A 21,490-nucleotide genomic window follows, 5' to 3' on the forward strand; every position below is an offset into this window, starting at 1 on the left:
AATTATCCCTCGGGTTTGACATCAATATTGCTTTCAGGTCCTCAAGTTTTCCACTTGCGCATATTCTAATAATTTGATCAAATTTCTGGCTAATGTCACTAATTCCAGATGAACTATCTCTTGACCGAGGGGCTGTTGAATCTGCTGTTTAGTCCCTTAACCCCCAATAAACCAAGGCAGGTAATGAAGATATCTTCTCCACCTTTTCTGCATGTTCCCCATCTTGTGCTCTCATCCTAACTTTTAGTTGGTAGAAATCTGAAGCCTTTGGCCCTGCACATGCTGAAAGGAATGTGCTGATGCCACACACTTGGAACATCATACCGATGCTGTGGCACCATCCCCAAAGAAAACTAGGAAAGCTGTGGGAAAGGGAAAACCAAACTTTCCTATCTTCACAAGGCACCTTCGCAATTTGTTATTTACCAAATAATATTTTCCTTCCCTTTCTCCCCCTTCCCCCCTCCACGTTCACTGTACTATAGTGAAACAGTGGCCATAGTTGTAATGCAGAAATTTAAGATGAGAAGGACCTATGTGATGTGAAGACAGACATAATCTCTGTCTCCCTACTGGGTCATGAGCCATGTTTGGCTAGTTCAGTTGGTAGATAACCTGTCCATGAAAGGCAAATGTCCAAGGTTCAAATCCCAGTTTGCACACAGTTTCAATCTCCCAGGAAGTGTCAGAAATACCTTCTTGTCATTCTTAGTGTGTTCTTTACCAAATATTACTTTCCTTCCCTTTCTCCCCCTTGACCCCTCCACCTTCACTGTACTTAATACATGTCCATGTCTGGGAAAAAAGAAAAAAAAAAACAGTTCAGAAAGCTAGAGAATAAGACAATAATTATACAAAGTTAGACTTTTACACTAAAATGCAATTGTACATCATCATCATCGTTATCAGCAGCAGCACTTGCCATTTGACACCTGGTGCAATATAAATGCATGTTCCGGGCTAATCCATCTTGCTCTTTTGTGTTTTGTAATATCATCTAACAGCTATCCGTTAGGTTGTCACCCTGGTCTTGACCACCATCTTGGAATGCAAGAAGGAACTTCCTCCATCCATCACCCATCGTTCTACATGGCTATATGTCCCACCATTTTCTCTGCAGTCCTTATTACATTGTGGGAGCACGCAGACAAATAGTTGCGTGTGCACAGTACAGGGGCAGCGGCAACTAAATACTGTTCATTTTAACATTCAGCTGTCTATATTATTATAAATGTTAAATAGCCTACTTATAGCCCATTGCTACCTGTGGCTTTATGGATATGAGCAGCCCATAGTGGCTGGCCTTCATGCAGTCTTTTTTTTTAAATTGTGACTAAAGCCCTTCTGGCCTGTTACTTATTTTATATGTTACTTGTAAGTACTGCCTCTGTCTTGTACTTACACTTTTATATAAAAAATTTCTTTTCCCATAAATTTGTATTGATGTTATAGGCCACTTGAAACATTTAAATTCTGATTAAGGCACTCTTAGAAATGTTGAAACCTGGTTCATAAGTCTAAAAATTGTGACAGAGGGGTCATTTGTTTCAACTTTAATTACAAAGTACCTCAATGTTGTTGGGCGATGCACAGAGCATGCACTAGCTCTATTTGGCAATTATCTTCAAGTACATGCCAAAACATTAGTAACATTGGCTCAGAATTGTTTCTTACCATTATTGAAGGCACTCAGCAGAAGCCTTTTAAAGCAGTGGTTAATTTTGTATTTTTTTTTAAAGAAGCTACTTATGTAACTAATTTAGTTCTGACACCATTTTATATTGTACGTTTGGAAAATAATGTGTATGGTGCTCAGTAAGATCTTGTACTCTTCCTAATTTATGTGTTTCTTGTTTGCTTTCCAGGAGATTGACCCAAATGTAGGTTTCAATGAACTCCCAGAAGAATATTTTGAGGGGGACAATGAAGCCATGAAATTAAGTAAGAGTGTTATGCAGGAAATAGTTGGAGCATTTCCTGGGATTGATGAAGCCATGAGCTATGCAGAAGTTATGAAGTAAGTTTCTGTAATGTTGGAGATGCACTAGTATTATTTAAATTCATAGTATGTTACTGCAATATTATTTATAATGCAGACTGCGCACTTTGTTTTTCACATCAATGTGAAGCAAATCGTTAGGCTAAAAGAAGGTAAGACTACACTCAAAGCCCATCGACGATGATTTATATGTACAGTGCTACAGTTATTTCGCATACAGGCATGTTCAGTTTTAATTTATGCTACACAGACTTTAATTTATAAAGGGACCTATTTCCCCTGTGATTGATTCCAGAATTTATTTTGGCCATCTTTCCAAGCTTGTGAATTGGTTCATGTATTTACATGTTAACGCTTACATGAAATGAAACAGGTATACGGCACTATTGGCCATGAGACCCCATCTGAGATGTTCAACCACCTCGTGCAAGTCTTTACTTGGCGCCACTTCAGTGACTTACGTATCTAGAAGATGAGGAACACACACACACACACACACACACACACACACACACACACACACACACACAGAGTCCTGGGCAAAGCAAATTCCTTACCAGGTGGCAGTCAAACTTGGGACCTCGTGATTGAGAGTCAGCAATGGTGTCCACAAGACCATGAGCTGCTGACAACCCTTAGGAACAAACTGGTTACGATTTTTGTTGAAGTATTTAATGCACATACATCGAAGCAAAAGAATTTTGAGCTGTTTAGCTGTAATTTTGTGTGTTTATTTGATAAATACGTGTTGAGCTTCCAGAGCCTGTGATGGCGTTTAGTATCCCATTTAACAGCATTTTTGGTACATTACCACTTGCCCACAACTGTGTGTGTTTCAGTATGTTAACATAATACAATTAGAGACATTGCTGGCATCTGTAGTGTGCCACTTCTCGATGGCGGCAGTTTCTGCCTAAGATGCCTGACCATTTATTATGCATGACCAAGTACAGTTATTTTTTAAACACCTTAAGATGGGATTTTGACATCCCAAAACTGTTTGTAAATTGAATATATCATTATTACAACAAAAGCGGTTGTTATTCTGTTAATCATGCTCCTCAGTTGTGGATTTTCTACAAATCTTGTGTAATTTGAGGTGTGTTCGCCTTTATTGTTTCTGCTAAATGTCTCTCTGTAATTTAATGGGTTTGAAAGCATTGCATAATTTCATTAATATAGATACGAATCGGAGTACAAAACAGCACTAAAGTTCACATATGAAGGGCATTCAGTAAGTAATCAACACATATTTTGCTGAAAGCAAGTTGGTTTTACTCAGGATTCTAATAACCATATTGTTCCCCACTCATTTGGCTACAAAACCCATTTTTTTTCCAACATAATCTCCAATCAATGTGGTGGCCTTACTCTTCATTGCTGGGGAGGCCAGTATGCCCAAACGGCACCATTGTACTGGTTGACATCAGAGCCAACGTCTTGATGCATCAATGACCTCCCAATCATCCACGTACTGCTTCCTGTGGAGTGCATCCTTCATTGAGCCAAACAGATGGAAGTGAGGTGTGAGATCCAGGTTGCCAAATCTATAGAGCATGAACCAACTTGTTTCGCAAACTTTTTTTTATCGAGGGAACTACAAAAAACCACCAACAGTAACACACTCTTCAAAACCAAAAACAGTAAGGATCCCTTCTGCAGATCAAGCAAATAACAACTAATTCCTATAATCAGAGTTCCCTTTGACTCTATACCCGTACAGCTGTTCCATGTCAAAGTCGGCTGTTATCTGCTGGTAGATAGCCTAACATGAAGCGACATATCCCAATCATTGCGGAAGAGAGGGTGGTTGAGGTGGCACACTACTTGACCAGGCTATCTTCTCTGCACTCGGTGTGAGTTGTGGACTGCTCGCTGAACAGCCGGGCACCAGCTTATCTGGCCCCAAGGGGAAGGATATTTCCGAGACTATTTGCACACACGTGATCACCAGGAAATAGTTCATTGATTGTCGCGCCACATTCCTCTGCTGCTGGTTGATGCCCTCTGATGGACATTGGCTGTACCTACATGTTTGTTGTCAACTGTGATACTTGCTTGTAAACACTCTTGTGTCGCCTAGACTTCGCAGCTGTAGGCAACCCACATTGCTGGTTTGTCTGCAGTGTTGCTGCTGCAATAGGCATCTGTGGTGACTGCAGCAGTCCTCCCCCCAACTCTCCCAGGGTTGAGGCGAAGTCACATCTCGATGTTGGTCCCAGGTTCCACTGGTGGAACAAGACCACGGGTGGCGGCGGAAGTGGTGGTGGCGGGGGAACCTCATCGACATCCATAGTCGATGGATCCGTCGACAGAGACTCTGCGATGGCGTGGCAGCGGTGGCGATTGCAGTTGCTATGACGGCAGTGGTAGCAAAGAGACATCCGATGAGCTGCTGGCCTCCCGGAAGACCTCAGATCGAAGGCGCAGCACTGGAGATAATGTTAGTGCTGGGCCTGGCCCACGATGGTGCTGTAGCTGGTCAAGGTGCTTCTGACACAGGGAACCATCGTCGAGGATGACAGTTATCATGGTGCGGCCGAGAAGCATGGAGACCTTGGCGGAATGCCAGCAGGGATGGCCCCTTGGGAAACACCAACTCCCAGGCTGGATCCTGCGGAGACAACAGCAGTTGCGCTGAGGCTGGAGCAACTGTAGAAGGAGAAGCAGAAAACAGGAATAACAAGGGCATCCAATGAGGGTGACCGTGCAGCTTCTCCGCTGGAGAGGACCCATTGTGACCAGAAGAATGTTAAGTAGACAAGAAGAGATCGAGGGCAGCTGCCTGAGAGTTATGCTGGCACAATTTGGCCATCTGTGATTGAAACGTGCAGACAAACCTTTCAGCCAACCCATTGGATGTGGGATGGAACGGCGCCGTATGGAGCAGCTGGATGCCCGATGTAGCACAGAAGGAAGTAAACTGGGCCGACGTGAACTGTGGGCTGTTGTCCGTCAGTCGTCTTCGGGAGACCCACGATGGGGAAAATGTGACGGGAGGCTTGAATGGTGTGAACGGTGGTCATCAAGGACATGTGTGCGACATACGGAAAACAAGTGCCGACGTCCACCAAAATGAGCCAGTAGGATCCTAGGAATGGACCTGCAAAATCCAGTTGGAGCTGGGACCATGGGGCAGCGATCGAAGGCCTCAGTGATGGTGCAGACTGCTGACGCTGACCAGAGGAGCAGGAACATACCATGTGGGTCGTTTCGCTGTCCATTCCACACCAATAGACATGTTGGCGGACAAGGCGCTTCATCAGGACAATACCACAGTGTCAGAGTAATAATAGTGCGAGGACCTGCTGATGGAGGGAGGACAGTATCACGACATTCAAATGATTAGTGTCCCGTAAGAGAAGAAGAACCCTGTCGCAAACGGCAAAGTCATTGCAGCGAGGCCAGTAACCTCTGGGTCCAACACCTAACGATGATTGGAGGACCACCCGATTTGAACTTGGTGCAGAATCCTCTGGAGAACCGGGTCGGAGGTCGTGAGCTGTGCGACGAGCTGGGCATTCAGTGGCAACACGGTGACGGAGGCTGCGTCATCTGGATGAAAACAAGCAACCAGATCAGCATCAAAGCCGGAATCTGCCCCCACGGGAAGTCGAGAAAGGAGATTGGCGTTGGCATGGAGGGCCATGGTGTACTAACGGATGTCGTAGGTGTACCCTGCAAGGAACAATGCCCAGCACTGCAGGTGGCGAGCGGTCTGGGCTGGGATGGCGGATGTAGCACCGAACACTGGGACCAAGTGCTTGTGGTCCGTGTAGAGCGTGAACCGGCGGAGTAGATGAAATTGTGGAACTTCTTGAATCCAAATATGATGGCTAAGGTCTTCTTCTCAATGTGGCTACAGTTGCACTGTGCATGTGCTAGGGTTTTCGAGGCGAAAGCCACTGGGTACTCAACACCATTATCGATATGAGACAATGTAGCCCCCAGCCCGTGATCCAACGCATCGGCGGCCAAAAGAAGAGGCCTGGCAGCGTCGTGTGGGACGAGGCATGGTGGAGTGAGAGGAGCAGATTTGAGATGCTGAAAAGCCCAATCACATTCCGGTGATCAGGTCCAGGGAACATTCTTGTGAAGTAGAGGCTCCGCCAGAGCCCAGCATGTGGGATGAAATCCTGATAATAGGTGAGTTGACCCTAGCTGGGAGAGTTTTAGCTGGGAGATGTTTTTCGGTGTCAGGAACTGCTGAATGGCCTCGAAGTATCCAGTGATGGGTGAATGTCTGCGGTACTCAAGACATGGTCGAGATATGTCACTTGTGACATAAAAAATTGACATTTGGCTCTATTGCACTGCAACCCTGCATCCTGCAGAACCTCGAAAAGTCTCCGAAGATTCCACACTAAGTCGGGGGCCAAGATCCGTGTGACTAAGACAATGTCTAAGTAATTGGCAGTGCCGGTGACCTCTTAGTCACAGACTCCAGAAAGCATTGAAAGATGGCTGGAGTCCTGGCGATCCTGAAGGGCAGGTGGTTGTACCGGAAGAGCCCAAAGGGAGTATTGATGATGACAACCTCTAAAAAGGAAGTTTTGACTGGCAGTTGGAGGTATGCTTCCCTATGATCAATCTTGACGAAGATCTTTCCACCTGCCAACTTGGAAAGAATATCATCGACCTTCAGGACAGGGTAAGAGTCAGTAACAGACCAGGTATTTACAGTGGGTGTAAAATTGTCACACACACAGAGGGAGCCATTAGGTTTTTCGAGGATGACAATGGGCGAAGTCCAGCAGCTGTGGTGAACCGATTTCAGAACTCCCACCTCCTCAAGGCAGCTCCTTTCCTTGTGTTGGGTGTCCCACAGGGCAAAAGGCAATGGACGAGCCTTATGAAACTTCGGAACTGCTGAGGAAGGTAGTTAGATGTGCGCTTCAAAACTGGACATCCCCGGGCAAGAATCAGAGAAGACGTTAGGGAAAGGATCAGAAAGCTCCTGTAAAGGAGCATAAGGAGACACAGTTTGGACCGCCAGGGCTGAATTATGGATCTCAAGGCCAAGAGAATGAATTATCCATCCCTAACAGATTAGTGGCTGTGGGGGTAGCTACGACCAAAACTTGGGTGGTGAGGACTTGAGAGAGATACCGTACCTGCACCAGGAACCAGCCCTGGACGCGGTTAAGGTCATTACTATAGCTCTTCAAGGGGGTCACGAACAGATGGGGCATGGGAGCACTCATGCGGCGGTGAGTCGCTGTCAATAATATTAACAGAGGAGGCCTGTTGAGCTGGACCCTCAGAGAGATGGATCCCACTGTGTGTGTGGGAAGACCATCTGGACAAAGGAGACGCATGAGAGCTAGTCAGAATCCTCTAAAACCAAGTCTGGAGGATCCAACACCATGAGATCCAGTTCCATTGACAAAGGAGCAGCAAATGTTGGCCCAGTGACCCTTCGTCCCGCAGGCAGAACAGACCACCTGCCGGATACGACAATCACGGCGCTGATGCGTAATGAAGCATTGACGACAGGAGGGCAACTTCTGACATTGCTGAGCTCAAGAACCTGTAATCTTTTCTGGAGGAGGAGGAGGAGGAGGAGGAGGCAGTGGCAGTGGTGGGGCGCTTGCTGTCGGCGTGGCCACTGCTCTGGTGACCGTAGCTCCAAGAAACGACAGGACAGCAGTGTGGCAAAGACCTGTGGTGAGGCCTGGAGTGCTACAGACGAATGGGAAGACTGTTCATGGGCATGAGTGACTGTCAAGACGTGTGCCCAAGGAGGGATCTTTCAGCTTTAACAGATCCATTCGCAGGGCATTGGCACAAGCAGGGACCAGAATCATTTCGCGAATGAGGGCTGAACCATACGACTGCTTACATCCCAGATTGGAACAAGAGAACTGACAATCCTGGGCAAGCTATCCATTCCCTGTAAGACTGCGATGGAAGCTTCTGACAGCTGAAGAATGTGTGGTGAGCTGCTGCGACGTGGACCTGAGCATCAAAATACTGGCGGTAAACTGTACGTAAGGGAGAGCGTGGGGTTCTAACTCCAGATGCAACTACTGCACTAAGCGATAAATGTCAGAACCCACATCAGGAAGAAAAAATGCATGACGCTGGCCAGTGTCAACGATTCCATGGGCAAGGAAATGTTGTTCCAAGCGAGCTGCATAATCACTCCATCGTTCAATAGACTTGGCAAACAGCAGAAATGCGGCAGAAGCGGCTAATGCCAGAATCCCCAGGGGAACATTAGTCAGAGCCTGCAGACGCTGAATCAGAAGTTCATTTGTGTATTGCATATGATCCAACAGCTCAAGGACACAAGCCAATGGCACATCTAAACCCAGAATACCTTCAGCCATGTCAACAAACAATGGAACAATGCAGGAATTCGAACGAACTCGTCTTCACTGCTAGATCTACAGAACAAGAACCAACTCGTTTATTTAGGGAACTATAATGAGCCACCAACAGTAACACACTCTTCAAATCCGAAAACAATAAGGATCCCTTCTACATATCCAGCAAATAACAACTAATTCCTATAATGAGAGTTCCATTTGACTCTATACCCGTACAACTGTTCGTCAAAGTCGGCTGTTAGCAGCTGTTAGATAGCCTAACATGACAGAAGCGACGTATCACAATTGTTGCGGAAGAGAGAATGGTCGAGGTGGCACATTGCTGGACCAGCCAGTCTTCTCCGTACTCGGCAAGTGGAGACTGCCCACTGAACGGCTGAGCGCTGGCTTATCTGGCCCTGTGGGGAAGGATATTTCTGGGACTATTTGCACACACGTGATCACCAGGAAATAGTTTGTTGATCCTCGTGCCCCCTTCCTCTGCTGCTGGTTGATGCCCTCTGATGGATGTTGGCCGCACCTATGTTTTTGTTGTCAACTGTGGTACTTGCTTGTAAACACTCTTGTGTCAGCCAGACTTCCCAATGGAGTCGGCAACCCGCTCGTTTTCTTTTCTTCCCCTCTAATTGTCTGAGGGTAGCACAATACACTTCAGTGTTGATTGTTGCACTATGTTGGAGGACATCAAACAGAATAACCCCTTCAGAGTCCCAGAAGACTGTCACCATGACTTTATGGTTGAGATTGCAGCTTTGAACATTTTCTTTGGAGGAGAGATGGTGTGGAGCCACTTCTTGTCCTTGGATTGCCATTTTGTTTCTGGTTCAAAAAGATGAACTCATGTTTCATAGCTTATTACAATCTTTGACAGATGTCACTATCAGCCTTGTAATGTGCAAGCAATTCCACACAGTCCTTTGTTGTTCTCATGGCCTTCTGTTAGGCGGTAAGGAACCCAGTGACCACACACCTTTGAGCACCCGAACTGGTGGACAAGTGTGTTAGCACTACTAACAGAGATGTCCATTGTGCAGTGAGGTGTTTGTGACCAATCGATCACATCAACTGAGTGTGTCCACACATTCAAACATTGCAGGATTCACAGCTGTGTGTGGCCGGCCAGCCGGCGGGCATGCGGGATATAGGTCAGGTTGCACGATCTTATTGCCATGAGATGCCTCACGCAATGACTCACCATATATCTGTTCACTGCCAGATCTCCGTAGACATTCTGCACGCACCTGTGTGTACACCTGTGAATAACTGTAATGCTCTTGTTTTCCATCCAAAGAAACTCGGTGATAGCTCTCTGCTTGGAACTCACCTCTGTTACAGACACCATACATATAGTGCCACCACCTATTGTAACTTCATGAAGGTACAGAGACTATAGCAGGAATATTCCAGTGTGTCCCACATCACATTCTGTGTTTTGTCACCTAAAATTGGCTGAGAAAAGAAGTGTCGCATTACTTATTAAATACACCTCATAGTTATGGCGCCAATAAATTAATAACAACGAAACTTCAATAACGTGTTTAAGAAAGAAAATTTGATGTTAAGAGATGTTTCACATTAAACATAGTAGGTTCGATATGGATCACAGGTAGCCATTAACAAATTATAATTCAGATTTTTTTATAATTACTTTTCAGTTGAAAAACTTTCAGAACATACAAGGAGACCACACACTATTTCATGAGGTTCATAACTCGCATATGAATCTGCCAGAGCAGTTCAATGCAGGTCTAAAAATTCTCGAGAAAATTGACTTTGAAGTGTTCCAAGCAACGTTAATTCACCAAATTTAGGATGATTCTATGATGAACTGTGTGGCTTAATCAGTAGTGTTCAAGATTGGTAATCGTTAGATCACTGGTTTGAGTCTCATTTTTGGTGATTATTTTTTCTTTTTTTCTTTTTGTTCAATTTGGATACTTACGTGGTCGAAATTTAACTCATCAAATATATGATAATTAACATTTTTAATTATCATTTAATATGAAAAATGCATGTCATCTTATTTCTAATTGCGTATTGCACAGCTACTCTCATAAGTTACTGTGCTGGGACTTATCCTAAAGTGAAGTAGTCAGGGCAACCATTGTCAGCTAATAGTAAAATATGTACTGCAGAGACTCTTTACACACAGAGGTAAAAATTAGTATTGTTAATTTTCTTTCTATAGGTGTGCTCCAGTATTGCATTTTCTTTGCACTCACATGCATTTGTCATATAAAGCAATAATTATATATGTGTTAATTAGCAATGTATGGTGAATTTTATATTTAAATGACCTTGGTGATAGAGTTGTACAGAGGTAAAGGAAAAATGAGCAAATCCAGCGATTATCGGTTTTGAGCCCCATTGATTGAGCCACGCAACCCCTTGAAGACTTGTCCTAACTTCAGTTCATTAATGTTGTTCAGAAAACTTCCAGTCTCGTTTTCTTGAATATCTGAGAGGTGTATCAAACACCTTTAGGTCATTGATACTCGAGTTCTGAACTTCACATACTATAAATATATAAGATCCAGATAAGTGAAGTAGGACTCAAGCACCGAAGGTTCTGTACAACTTAATGATGTATATGGGTGGTTCATCCATCCTGGGAGTTTAGAATTTCGACAGTTTTTTTCTGTTGTCAATATCAGTACGGGCAAGATATCAAAAAGTGACATAAATGGCTGTATTCGTTTTATTGTGTTGATGTGGAAGCTTAAAATTCTTAAGTCTACCTAATCCTGAGGAAAGGGGATCTTGGCAGATGGATAACATGACAAAAAAATATATTTTTCGTGCGATATTAGGGCAAATGTGCAGTCAGCCTGCAGTGGACCTGACTTCATAGCAGTTCTGTGTTGCGTAATTGAGCAACATGGAGCTATTGAGTCACTGAGGGACACACTGTGATTGTTCCAGGGCAGCCCAGAGGACTGCAACACCAAGAAGAATTGCTTCTCGGCTTTTGGGTTTCAGTGTTTTTTAAGTCATGGAGTTCAACTTCACCTTTATTGATGATGATAAACAGTACAATCACCAGTTACTGTTAAATTTTCACAACATTCATGACCCTTAAACCAAATAAAAACCTTTCTCTTCCCTGCGTTTGCCATGGGCACACAGTGAAAGCCTTATGAGAATAATAATGAGACTTCCCAATATCTTTATTAGCTACCTCACCAATATCATATGAGGGTGGTTTGAAAAGTTCTCGGAATCACCACGAGAGGTCAGCGCCAGCGCAACAAGTTGTTCATGTGATATTCATTGGACTGTTGCTTGTAAACACGAGCTATGTCAATGTTCTTGGAAGAGAGCTGTCGTGTAGTGATGTGTGAAGATGGAAAAAATAGAGATTCGAGCACTTCATAAAGAAAGGTATGAAAGCAAAGGACATTCATGCTGATTTCCAGAATACACTAGGGACTCTGCTCCTCCATTTTCAACTGTTGCCAAGTGGACAAATGAATTTAAATTTGGTCAGGAGAGCTTAGATGATGATCGGTGCAGTGGTCGGCCAAGATGTCACTACTCCATAAATCATTGCAAAAGTGCACAAAATGGTCAAGGAGGATAGCCGATTGAAAGTGTGTGAAATTGCTCACACTTGCCAGATGTCATCCGAAAGGGTATATCACATTTTAACTGAAGAATTAGAAATGAAAAAATTATCTGTAAGACGGGTGCCACAACTCTTGACGCTGGATCAAAAACATGAGAATGAATGTATCGGAACAATGTTTGGCCCATTTTAGGAGAAACAAACAAGATTTTTTGCGCCAGTTTGTGACCACAGATGAAACTTGGGTGCACTACTATACCCCAGAGACAAAACAGTCAAAGCAGTGGAAACATGCTCATTCTCCATCACCAAAGAAACCAAAGACAATTCCTTCGGCGAGAAAGGTCATGGCATCAGTATTCTGGGATGCGAAGAGGATTATGTTTGTAGGTTATCTCCCCACTGCCAGACAATTACTGAAGAATACTATGCTAACCTCCTGGACAAATTGCAACAAAAGATATGCAAAAAAATGCCAGGTTTAGAAAGGAAGAAAGTCATCTTCCATCAAGACAATGCGCGCCCGCCCACATGTGCCGTTGCCATGGCAAAATTACACAAACTAAAGTATGAATTGTTGCCACTTCCATCTCTTCCCAAAACTGAAAATTTTTCCTGGTGGACAAAGAATCACTTCAAATGAAGAATTCCCCCCCCCCCCCCCCCCCCCCCCCCCCAGATGGCCCACAGTCCGTTTTGTGGGTATGTGTGTGGCACACACGGGGCCCCGAGCTATTGCAGTCTCCTTCCTTTTTCCAGACTGCATTACCATCCATGTTCCTCTCCCTCCCTATCCTTGCTCCTTTCTCCCTGCCTCCTCCTTTCCTCCTTGGTGGACTTCTTTATATTGACCTGGCTATCCTCTCGGCTTTGTTTTGGTATGTGCTATTGTTTAGTTTGCTGTTTCTATCTCCTTTTTGGCGTTTTTGCTCCCCTTGGAGTTTGACCTCCATTTCCAACGTTTACACCATTTACAACATTTTCCGTTCAGTGTGAGCCATTTGGGGATGAAATCCCAACCTAGTTTCCATGGTGCAGGATCCTCTCCCACTCTCCTCCCTTTTCCCCTTGCACCCTGGTCCCCTTCCTGCTAGGTCACCAGCACTGCAGCCAGTCCGTGTGGTGTGGTAGTTAAGTACCCACTTGGCTGAGCCCTCTTGCAACACAGGGATCACACTGCTAGTACCTGAGCTGTTAATGCCTCGTGTATGCCAAGGAGTCAGTGCTCATCGCTTTGGGGCATCAGAACTCCCAGCTATGGCTGCCGTGTCAGACGGCCCTTGCCGTGACTGGATAGTGCCCACGGGGCGAGCCCCTGGTCGGAGTGCATCGTACTAGGGCGGACACCTTGTACATGAAGTGACAAAAGCTTCACCATCCTGGCCATTCTGTGGTCATCTCTAAGAGTGATAGAAGATATGACACTCTTTCTTCTGATCCTTCGGCCTTCCCTCCACAGGCCACCCCCTGGGAAGAGGGTCAAACTCGCCGGCTTGGGTTGAAACCTTTCCCTCAGTACCTGGTTTGTTCCAGGACATATGGCGAAAATTTTGCCACGACCAAGCCTTTGTTTTTTGTAGATATGATTGAAGATAAGTATGGTGAAGTGGAATCCATGAGTAAAATGCGGCTCATAAAGACATCTTCTGCTGCCCAATCTTAAGTTCTGCGTGCTTGTGAGCATCTCAGTGACAACCCAGTCTCCGTCGCACCCCACCAATTTTTGAACTCGGCATAGGACATCATTTTCCACCGGGATCTTCTTCTCCAAACTGATGCGCTCTGTGCAAACCTCGAGCAGCGAGGAGTTTGATTTATCCGCCATATACAGCGAGGCCCTAAAAACAATTGCGCCGATACAGTTGCCTTTATCCTGGCCTTCGAGGGGGATACCCTCCCAGAGAAGGTCAAGGTGCTGGTGTATCAATGTGATGTAAAACCTTACTTTCCAACATTCCACCACCGATGAGATGCTTTAAATGTTTATGGTTTGGACACGTCTTCCCACTGCACCAATGATCCCCTCTGTGGTGACTATGGGCACCCCCTCCATGAGGGGAGTGCCGGTGCTCCCCTGCCAATTTGCGTAAATTGTAATGCACAGCATCCTCCACGCTCGCCAGCATGCCCGATCTATTAAATAGACTTACCTACCGCAAGGCTTGTTGAAAGTGTGACCAGCTCCATCCCGTGCGTACAACTTCTACTTTTGCTTGAGTTACGTCCATTCCCCCTCCTCTTCCCAGCCCCGCCCTATTCGCCCCACACCTTCTGCCTCATCCTCACTCTCTCACTACCCCTCCCCTTCCCCATCAGTGCCCTTTGAGTGCTGCTCCCCCTCCCCCACTGGAGAAGCGCTCCCCTTCTTTGGCAACTGCCGGTACTGGAGCTGCCTCCCAGGACTCCTCTTCCTGGCATCCCACTGAAAGGCAATCTGCAGCTTCACATCGGCTGTGTGATCCACGGCCGGTGGGCACTAAGATTGCTAGGTATGATTCTGTGCCCGACCTCACGGCAGTCTGCCCTTTTCTTCCTTTACAAGAGAAGAAGCACGAACACAAGAACAAGGGCAAGGCCTCTCCAGTACCCCCTGGGGTGTCACCTTCCCCTCCTCCAGCCAATGAACCAACAGAGTCTGACCTCACCTATATGGACATTACCCCATCCTTATTGGTGATGGATGGCGACTCAGCAGCGTGACTGGCTCTGGTTCATTGGCTTCCCATTTGGACTACAGCTTGAGAATCCTCCAGTGGAATTGTAATGGATATTTGCGTCACCTCCTGGAGTTGCAGCCCCTTCTTTCCTCCTCCTGTGCTGCTTGCTTTGCTCTTTATTAGACCCATTTTGTCACTTCCTACTCACCCAGCCTTCATGGGTTCCACGCTTTCTGTCGGAACCGAATTGGCCCCTTGCGGTCTTGTAATGGTGTTTGCACCTTGGTCTGCAAGGACATTGTTATAAATGGGTTCCCCTCCATACCACTCCGGAAGCAATTGCTGTTAGGGTCGATCTGGCCACTCCAATCACAATCTGTAATCTCTACCTCCTGCCTGACAGGCCACCCACATCCCTTGCCCAACCACCCTTCAACAACTCCCTTCTCCCTTCCTGCTTCTAGGGGACTTTAATGCCCACAACCCTCTTTCCCTCCATTCAGTGGGGTGTCCAGGATGACTTATGTGACAGCGATCATTACCTGATTGTTCTGATCTTCCTTCAGTGTATCTCTCTCCATCACCCTCCCAGGTGGGCCTTCTCTAAAGCTGATTGTTGTGCCTTTTTCTCTTCTACCATCCCCCCTTTATTACCACACAGCAGTATTGATGAGTCTACACAGACTTTGACTGCCAGCATTCTTTCTGCCACTGTTTCAGCCATCCCTTCTTCCTTGGGTTCCCCCAGTAGGAAGGTGGTCCCTTGGTGGACTCCATTAATTGCTGCGGCCATAAAAGACTGCCGCCATGCTCTTCAACACTTCAAGCAACACCCTTCTACTGCTCTCCTTCTGGTCTTTAAACAATTCCGTGCCCGGGCCCGTTACCTAACCAAATTTCAGAAATGGATATGCTGGGAACGATGTGCGGCTGCCATAGGACCACACCCTCTTCATAAGTCTGGGTGAAACTCAGGCGAATTTTTGGTCATTGCAGGAATTTCTTTGCATGGTGTTGTCCTTACCCATCCGGACTTTGTCGTAAAACATTTCGCTAAACACTTTGCTCAAGCGCTGGCATCGACTTAGTATCTGCCCACATTCTTCCTCCTGAAAGAGCGCTAGGCCTTTGTCTTTCATTTCTCGCTGCTTGGAGCCTTATAATGTCCCACGTAGCGAGTGTGAATTCGCCAACGCCCTTGCCCTTTGTCCCGACACGGCTCCTGGACTGGATCGGATACGTAACCAAATGCTCCAAAACTTACCAGTGGCTGGCCACTGACCCTTTCCAACCGTCTGTGGAGTGAGGGGGTATTTCCTACCCAGTGGTAGGAAAGCATTGTTATTCTGGTGTTGAAGCCTGGGAAGCCACCTCTTCAGTTGGATAGCTACCATCCAATTCGCCTTACCAGCACCCTCAGCAAGCTCCTTGAGCGCATGGTGATTTGGTGGCTGTTTTGGATCCTTGAATCCTGCACCCTTTTGTCATCGACTCAAGGTGGTTTTTGCTGTGGCCGCTCTACGCCAGATAACGTGGTCCACCTGGGGTCCGCTATCCGGTCAGCTTTTGCCCATCGGCAATACCTCATTGCAGTCTTCTTTGACCTGCACAAAGCCTACGACACCACCTGCCCCCCCCCCCCCCCCCCATCCTCACCACTCTTCACTAATGGGGCCTTCGGGGCCTTCGTGGCACTCTGCTCGTTTTTATCCATAACTTCCTTTCTTGTCGCTCTTTCCGGGTCCAAGTTGGTTCCTCCTACAGCACTTCCCATCGGCAAGAAAATGGGGTTCCACAAGGTTCCATGCTGAGCATTCCTCTCTTTATCGTAGCCATTAATGGACTGGTGGTGGCTGCTGGGCTGACAGCGTCCCCCTTTGTATACTGACGATTTTTGTATCTACGTTGCTTCCTCCATCATGGGCGCTGCAGAACGCCGTCTACAGGGGGCAGTCTACTGAGTGCAATCTTGGGCTCTCTCCCATGGCTTTCAGTTTTCGGTGGCCAAGTCATGTTGTGCATTTCTGCCATTGCCGTACAGTCCATCCCAATCTGGACCTGTTCCTCGATGGCCAATCCCTCGAGGTGGTGGACACCCATCACTTCTTGGGTCTGGTCTTCAGTGCCCGGTTGACCTGACTCCCTCATCTTCGCCAGCTGAAGAGGATGTGCTGGTTACATCTCAATGTTCTTAGATGTCTGTGCAATACCACCTGGGGTGCAGATCGCTCTATTCTACTGCAATTGTACAAAGTGCTGGCCCAGTCTCGTTTAGACTTCAGGAGTCCTGTCTATGGTACTGCTTTTGACATTGCAGATACTAGACCCCATCCACCGTTGTGGGGTACGACTTGCAACTGGTGCCTTCTGGACTAGCCCCGTGATTAGCCTCTCCACCGCTGCGACTTTTGCGCCAACAACAGCTGATATCTTATGCGCTCCACATTCGCTGCACCCCAGAGCACCCTAATTATGGTCTCCTTTATCCAGACACGGAGATCCCCCTCCTGTGGCGGCGGCCACGATGCAGGGTTACCGTGGCTGCCCGCATTCAGTCACTCTTTTCTGAGCTCCAGCACATCCCTTTACCACCTCTTTTTTCCACTCGCGCGCGTATCACTCCATGGTGCGTCTCTCAGCCACAACTCTGTCTTGATTTCTCTGTCATTTCAAACGATTCTGTCCCTCCGGAGGCCCTTCACCACAAATTCTACTGTCTCCTCTGTTTATTCCAGGGTTCAGAAGTGATTTATACTGATGGCTTCATGGTTGCTGGTTACACTGGTTATGCTTACAGCTCTGTGAGACACATGGAATTTCGTTCCTTGTTTTTACTGCAGGGTTGGTAGCCATCCTGCGCACATTGGACCATGTCCACTTCTGCTCAGGACTGTCCTTCACTATCTGTAGTGACTCCTTCAGCAGTTTGTAAGCTATCGGCCAGTGCTTCCCTCGCCACCCGTTGGTCATAGCTATCCTGGACTCCCTTTCTCTCCTTGATCGATGTGGATGCTCCGTGGTTTTCATTTGAACTCCAAGCCATATTGGCATCCCTAGCAATGAATTTGCTGATCGACTGGCTAAATTGGCTACTAACAGGCCATCTCTTGCTATTGGCATTCTAGAAATAGACCTTCCCTTGGCATTACATCGTCAGGTTTTGGAACTTTGGAATGCAGAATGGCACACTCTTTCTTCGCCAAACAATCTCAGGGCGATAAAGGATTCTACAATTATGTGGCGGTCCTCCTTACGCGCTTCTTGTAAGGCCTCTGTCGACCATTGCTGACTCCGCATCGGCCCTACTCAGCTGACTCACGGTTATCTCCTCCGTCGTGAGGACCCCTCTCTCTGTCATTGCAGATCAATGTTGACTGTGGTTCACCTACTACTGGACTGTCCCAACTTAGCTGCCTTGCAATGGAATTTTAGCTTTCCTAACTTGCTAACCCTGGCGTTAGCTGACAGTGCCTCAGTGGCTGATCTAGTTTTACGATTTCTTTGTGATGGAGGTTTTTATCGCTTTATTTAAGGGTGGGACCTTCAACCTTATCAGTGGGTGGAGGGGATGGCAGGCTGTCTTACTCCCCCCTTTGCCCCCATTGGACTAGCTTCGACTAGGCTTGGTGGTTCATGGTTCACCCCCGCCCTCTGCCTTCCCACTCCTTTCCTTATGGGGTCTGTTTTATCTTGAGTGTCTGTCTTGTCTACCTGTGCTTCTTCCTTCATGCCCCTGTCATTAGTCACTTTCTTTCCCTCCTCTCTTATTCTGCCTTCTTCCTTCCTTCTCTGTCAATAGCTTGTAATTTTAGGGCCGTTCTAGTTCCCTCTTACAGTGTCAGGTTTTATTGGTTTTAGTTATTCCAAGGTCAGAGGGACTGATGACCGCGTAGTTTGGTCCCTTCTCCAATCCAACTAACCAAACGAAGAATTGATAGCCGGAGTTGACAACTATTTTGTGGGCCTGAAGGAAACTCATTTTTGAAATGGGATCAAGGCACTAGAATATTGTTGGACCAAGTGTATTAATCTACAAGGACATTACATCGAAAAATGAAAACGTTTCAGTGATGCAAGTACTTTTTTCTGTTCCGTTCCAAAAAAGTTTCAAACCACCCTCGTAAGTGCGATAAGCAATCACATTACGAGAATCAAAACTCTCCAACTCAACAGCACCAGTAGCACTACCACCAGTTTTTACAACAGCAACAGTAAATCAACCATTACAATGACTAAATGTATCGTTATTAACAATACTAAAATTAAAATGATAGAGGTAGAAGTAACTCCTTTCATTTTATTCTTTGTGATGCCACTCTTCATTTCTGTGTTAAGAATCCTCTTGAGTATAGTAGCATGATGACAAGTTAGCAATTTTCAGATTTTTCGTTATTTGTACTGTGAAACCTTTCTTGCTTAATTTCATTAATCTAGGCCAATGCGAAGTATCCTGTAGGTTTCGGTGAGTGACTTAGTGAGCATCAAAATATGTTACAGATATGGCTATATCTTTCCAATACATTGATTCAGGGGCTTAAATTTATTACACTGCCAAGGAAATGTAGACCTTAGTGTATGACAAATCTGAACTTGATACGTTTACCCATTTGTATGAAAAAGGGTTCTTAACAGTCGTACGGACAAGCCGGACAGCAAAAAGATCCTGTAAGGGTTCCATTTTTACTGACAAAAGACACAAAACCCTAAAATTACAAAAATCTTATTGCTCAGTGATATTGTAAACAGCATTCCCATTGAAAGCGAGCAGCATTGTCTTCCTTTTTACAGGTGATGGTACTTGAAAGTGGCCTCCGTTATTGTGTTGTCTCTTTTGCTGCATGTTTGAAATACCTGTATTTCACTAGTATAATGCTAGCTATTTACTGGCTCACATGAAGGTGAACAGTTCATGAATTACACGAGTAATTCTCACTTGCAGCGTTGATAGAAAAGTGGAAGGTAAACTAAATTGATAATGTTACTACTATTGTGACTGATTAAGGATGAAATGTACATCATTTCAATGAAACAATCATTCCGATGATTTATGTAACATGTAACTAACTAATTAACTAACTAGTTGAAACATAAGCCATAGCTAAATTCAAACAAAGTTACATCCTTAGTTCATATTGTAATTTATCAGAATTCCTGGCAGTAAATTACCTTATTGATCAGTAAATTGCTCAGTAATTACCCTGAAGCAAAATTCCAAGACAAAAACTATACCTAGATTTCAGAACTGTTATAGTGATACGCACATGCATTGTGTGCTCTTTGCAGAGGAGTATGGCTTAGCATCACCACTGTGCGCTCTGTCTCTGTTCCATGCCTCACACTCCAGCAGTTGTTTACCCTGGTAACTAGCAAGTCTGGGGGAGCACCACATTGTGCCACTGTTTCTGCTCCTGACTTTCCCCAGAAAAAATTAAAATGTCTAGAAATCTCTCGCTGCCATTTCTTAATGTAATACTATGCTTTATATCACTTGCGATGAGCACTACAGTAACTAAGTACCCTCGCCACACCTGTTCTTAACATGAAAATCGATAATAAATGCTCTACTTGCGCCCTGAAGCCCACACTACATACACACAACAGAAAGATTCGATTGGTTGGAGCATCACATAGTAAACTGCTCCTTGTTACTGTGCATTATGCCACCATATGATTTCTCACATGCATAACGCTGTAGTTCTGTTCTCATGGAGGATGGCTGGAAAGGAGGGACAGAACACGCTGACGTCCAAATCGAGATGGATCCATTTGTTGTGTGGAAGTGATAGAAAAACATGTAAGGGGAGGTAATGAGACTGACTGACTTGACTGACCTTAGTTGCCTAGATGAGTGTTTCCACATGTGCCTTGTGAATGATTTAATAGGTGCTTTAAATGCTTTTAAGTAATTGAGGTGATGCTGTTGAAGTTAAATTTCTGTTAATGGTGTTTATTGTCAGAGGACAGTTCCACAATGGTCATCTTGCAGATAATAAGTTGCAGTCATCATCATCATCTTGGACAGTTTCCAGCCACTGGCTGGGTCTGTCGGGAACACAAGCCTCTCCACCGTGTTCTGTCTTTCCACCATTCCCCCTCTTCCACCTTCGTCCAGTTCTCTCCTCTTCTCATCACACATTCCTTCACTCCCTTCACCCATCTATCTCTTGGTCTTCCTCTGGGCCTCTTCCCCTCCAGTTGCAGATCAAACATCCTCTTTGGAATTCTTCCCTCATCCATTCTCTTCATGTGTCCATACCACTGCAGTCTTGATTTTTCTATCCTGTCCTGTACTGGTTCCTCCTTTAGTCTTTCCCTCACATACAAATTTCGCAATCTGTCTCGTCTTGTTACACCCAACCTGCTCCTCTGGAACTTCATTTCACTAGCCTGTATTCTACTTTTGTCGCTTTTGTGCATTACCCATGTCTCACTTCCGTATGTCAATATGGGGACAAAGTAGGTTCGGTATATAATTCCCTTGGATTTCTGTGGCACCTCCTTGCTCCAAATAAGGCCCCTAATGCATTTGTAGAACTGCCCTGCTTTTCTGCATCTTTCATTTATTTCCATTGCGTTTCCCCCCTTACTTTCAATCACGCTTCCCAGGTACTTGAAGTTCTCTACCACTTGTAGTTTTTCCCCTCCACAAGTTATATCCACATTTGGCCTATTCTTCTTCCTTGTTGTGACGATTATTTCACTTTTCTTTGCAGAGAAATGCATTCCATATTGTGCTGCCGTTGCCTCCCATGCATCTAACTGCTCTTGCACCTCCTTCACGCAATTTCCCCATAACATCAGGTCATCGGCAAAAAGCACTGCTTTCATTTTATGATCTCCAATTGCATCTGATACTTGCTGTAGGATTTCATCCATAACAATAATAAACAATAAAGGCGAAAGTGCACTTCCCTGTCGCAGCCCATTTTCCAGCTTG

General features: G+C 45.6%; 1 protein-coding gene across 1 annotated transcript in view; it reads left to right on the top strand.

The window, feature by feature from the left end:
- The window catches only part of LOC124798188 (ATPase ASNA1 homolog), a 90,414-nt gene that overhangs the window by 35,511 nt on the left and 33,413 nt on the right, over positions 1-21,490 (top strand). The window contains exon 3 of the mRNA XM_047261485.1: positions 1,866-2,017. Within this exon, the coding sequence (XP_047117441.1) occupies positions 1,866-2,017 (152 nt within the window). The remainder of the gene's footprint in view (positions 1-1,865; positions 2,018-21,490) is intronic.

This window comes from Schistocerca piceifrons, chromosome 5, assembly GCF_021461385.2.
Source record: "Schistocerca piceifrons isolate TAMUIC-IGC-003096 chromosome 5, iqSchPice1.1, whole genome shotgun sequence".
NCBI lineage: Eukaryota > Metazoa > Arthropoda > Insecta > Orthoptera > Acrididae > Schistocerca > Schistocerca piceifrons.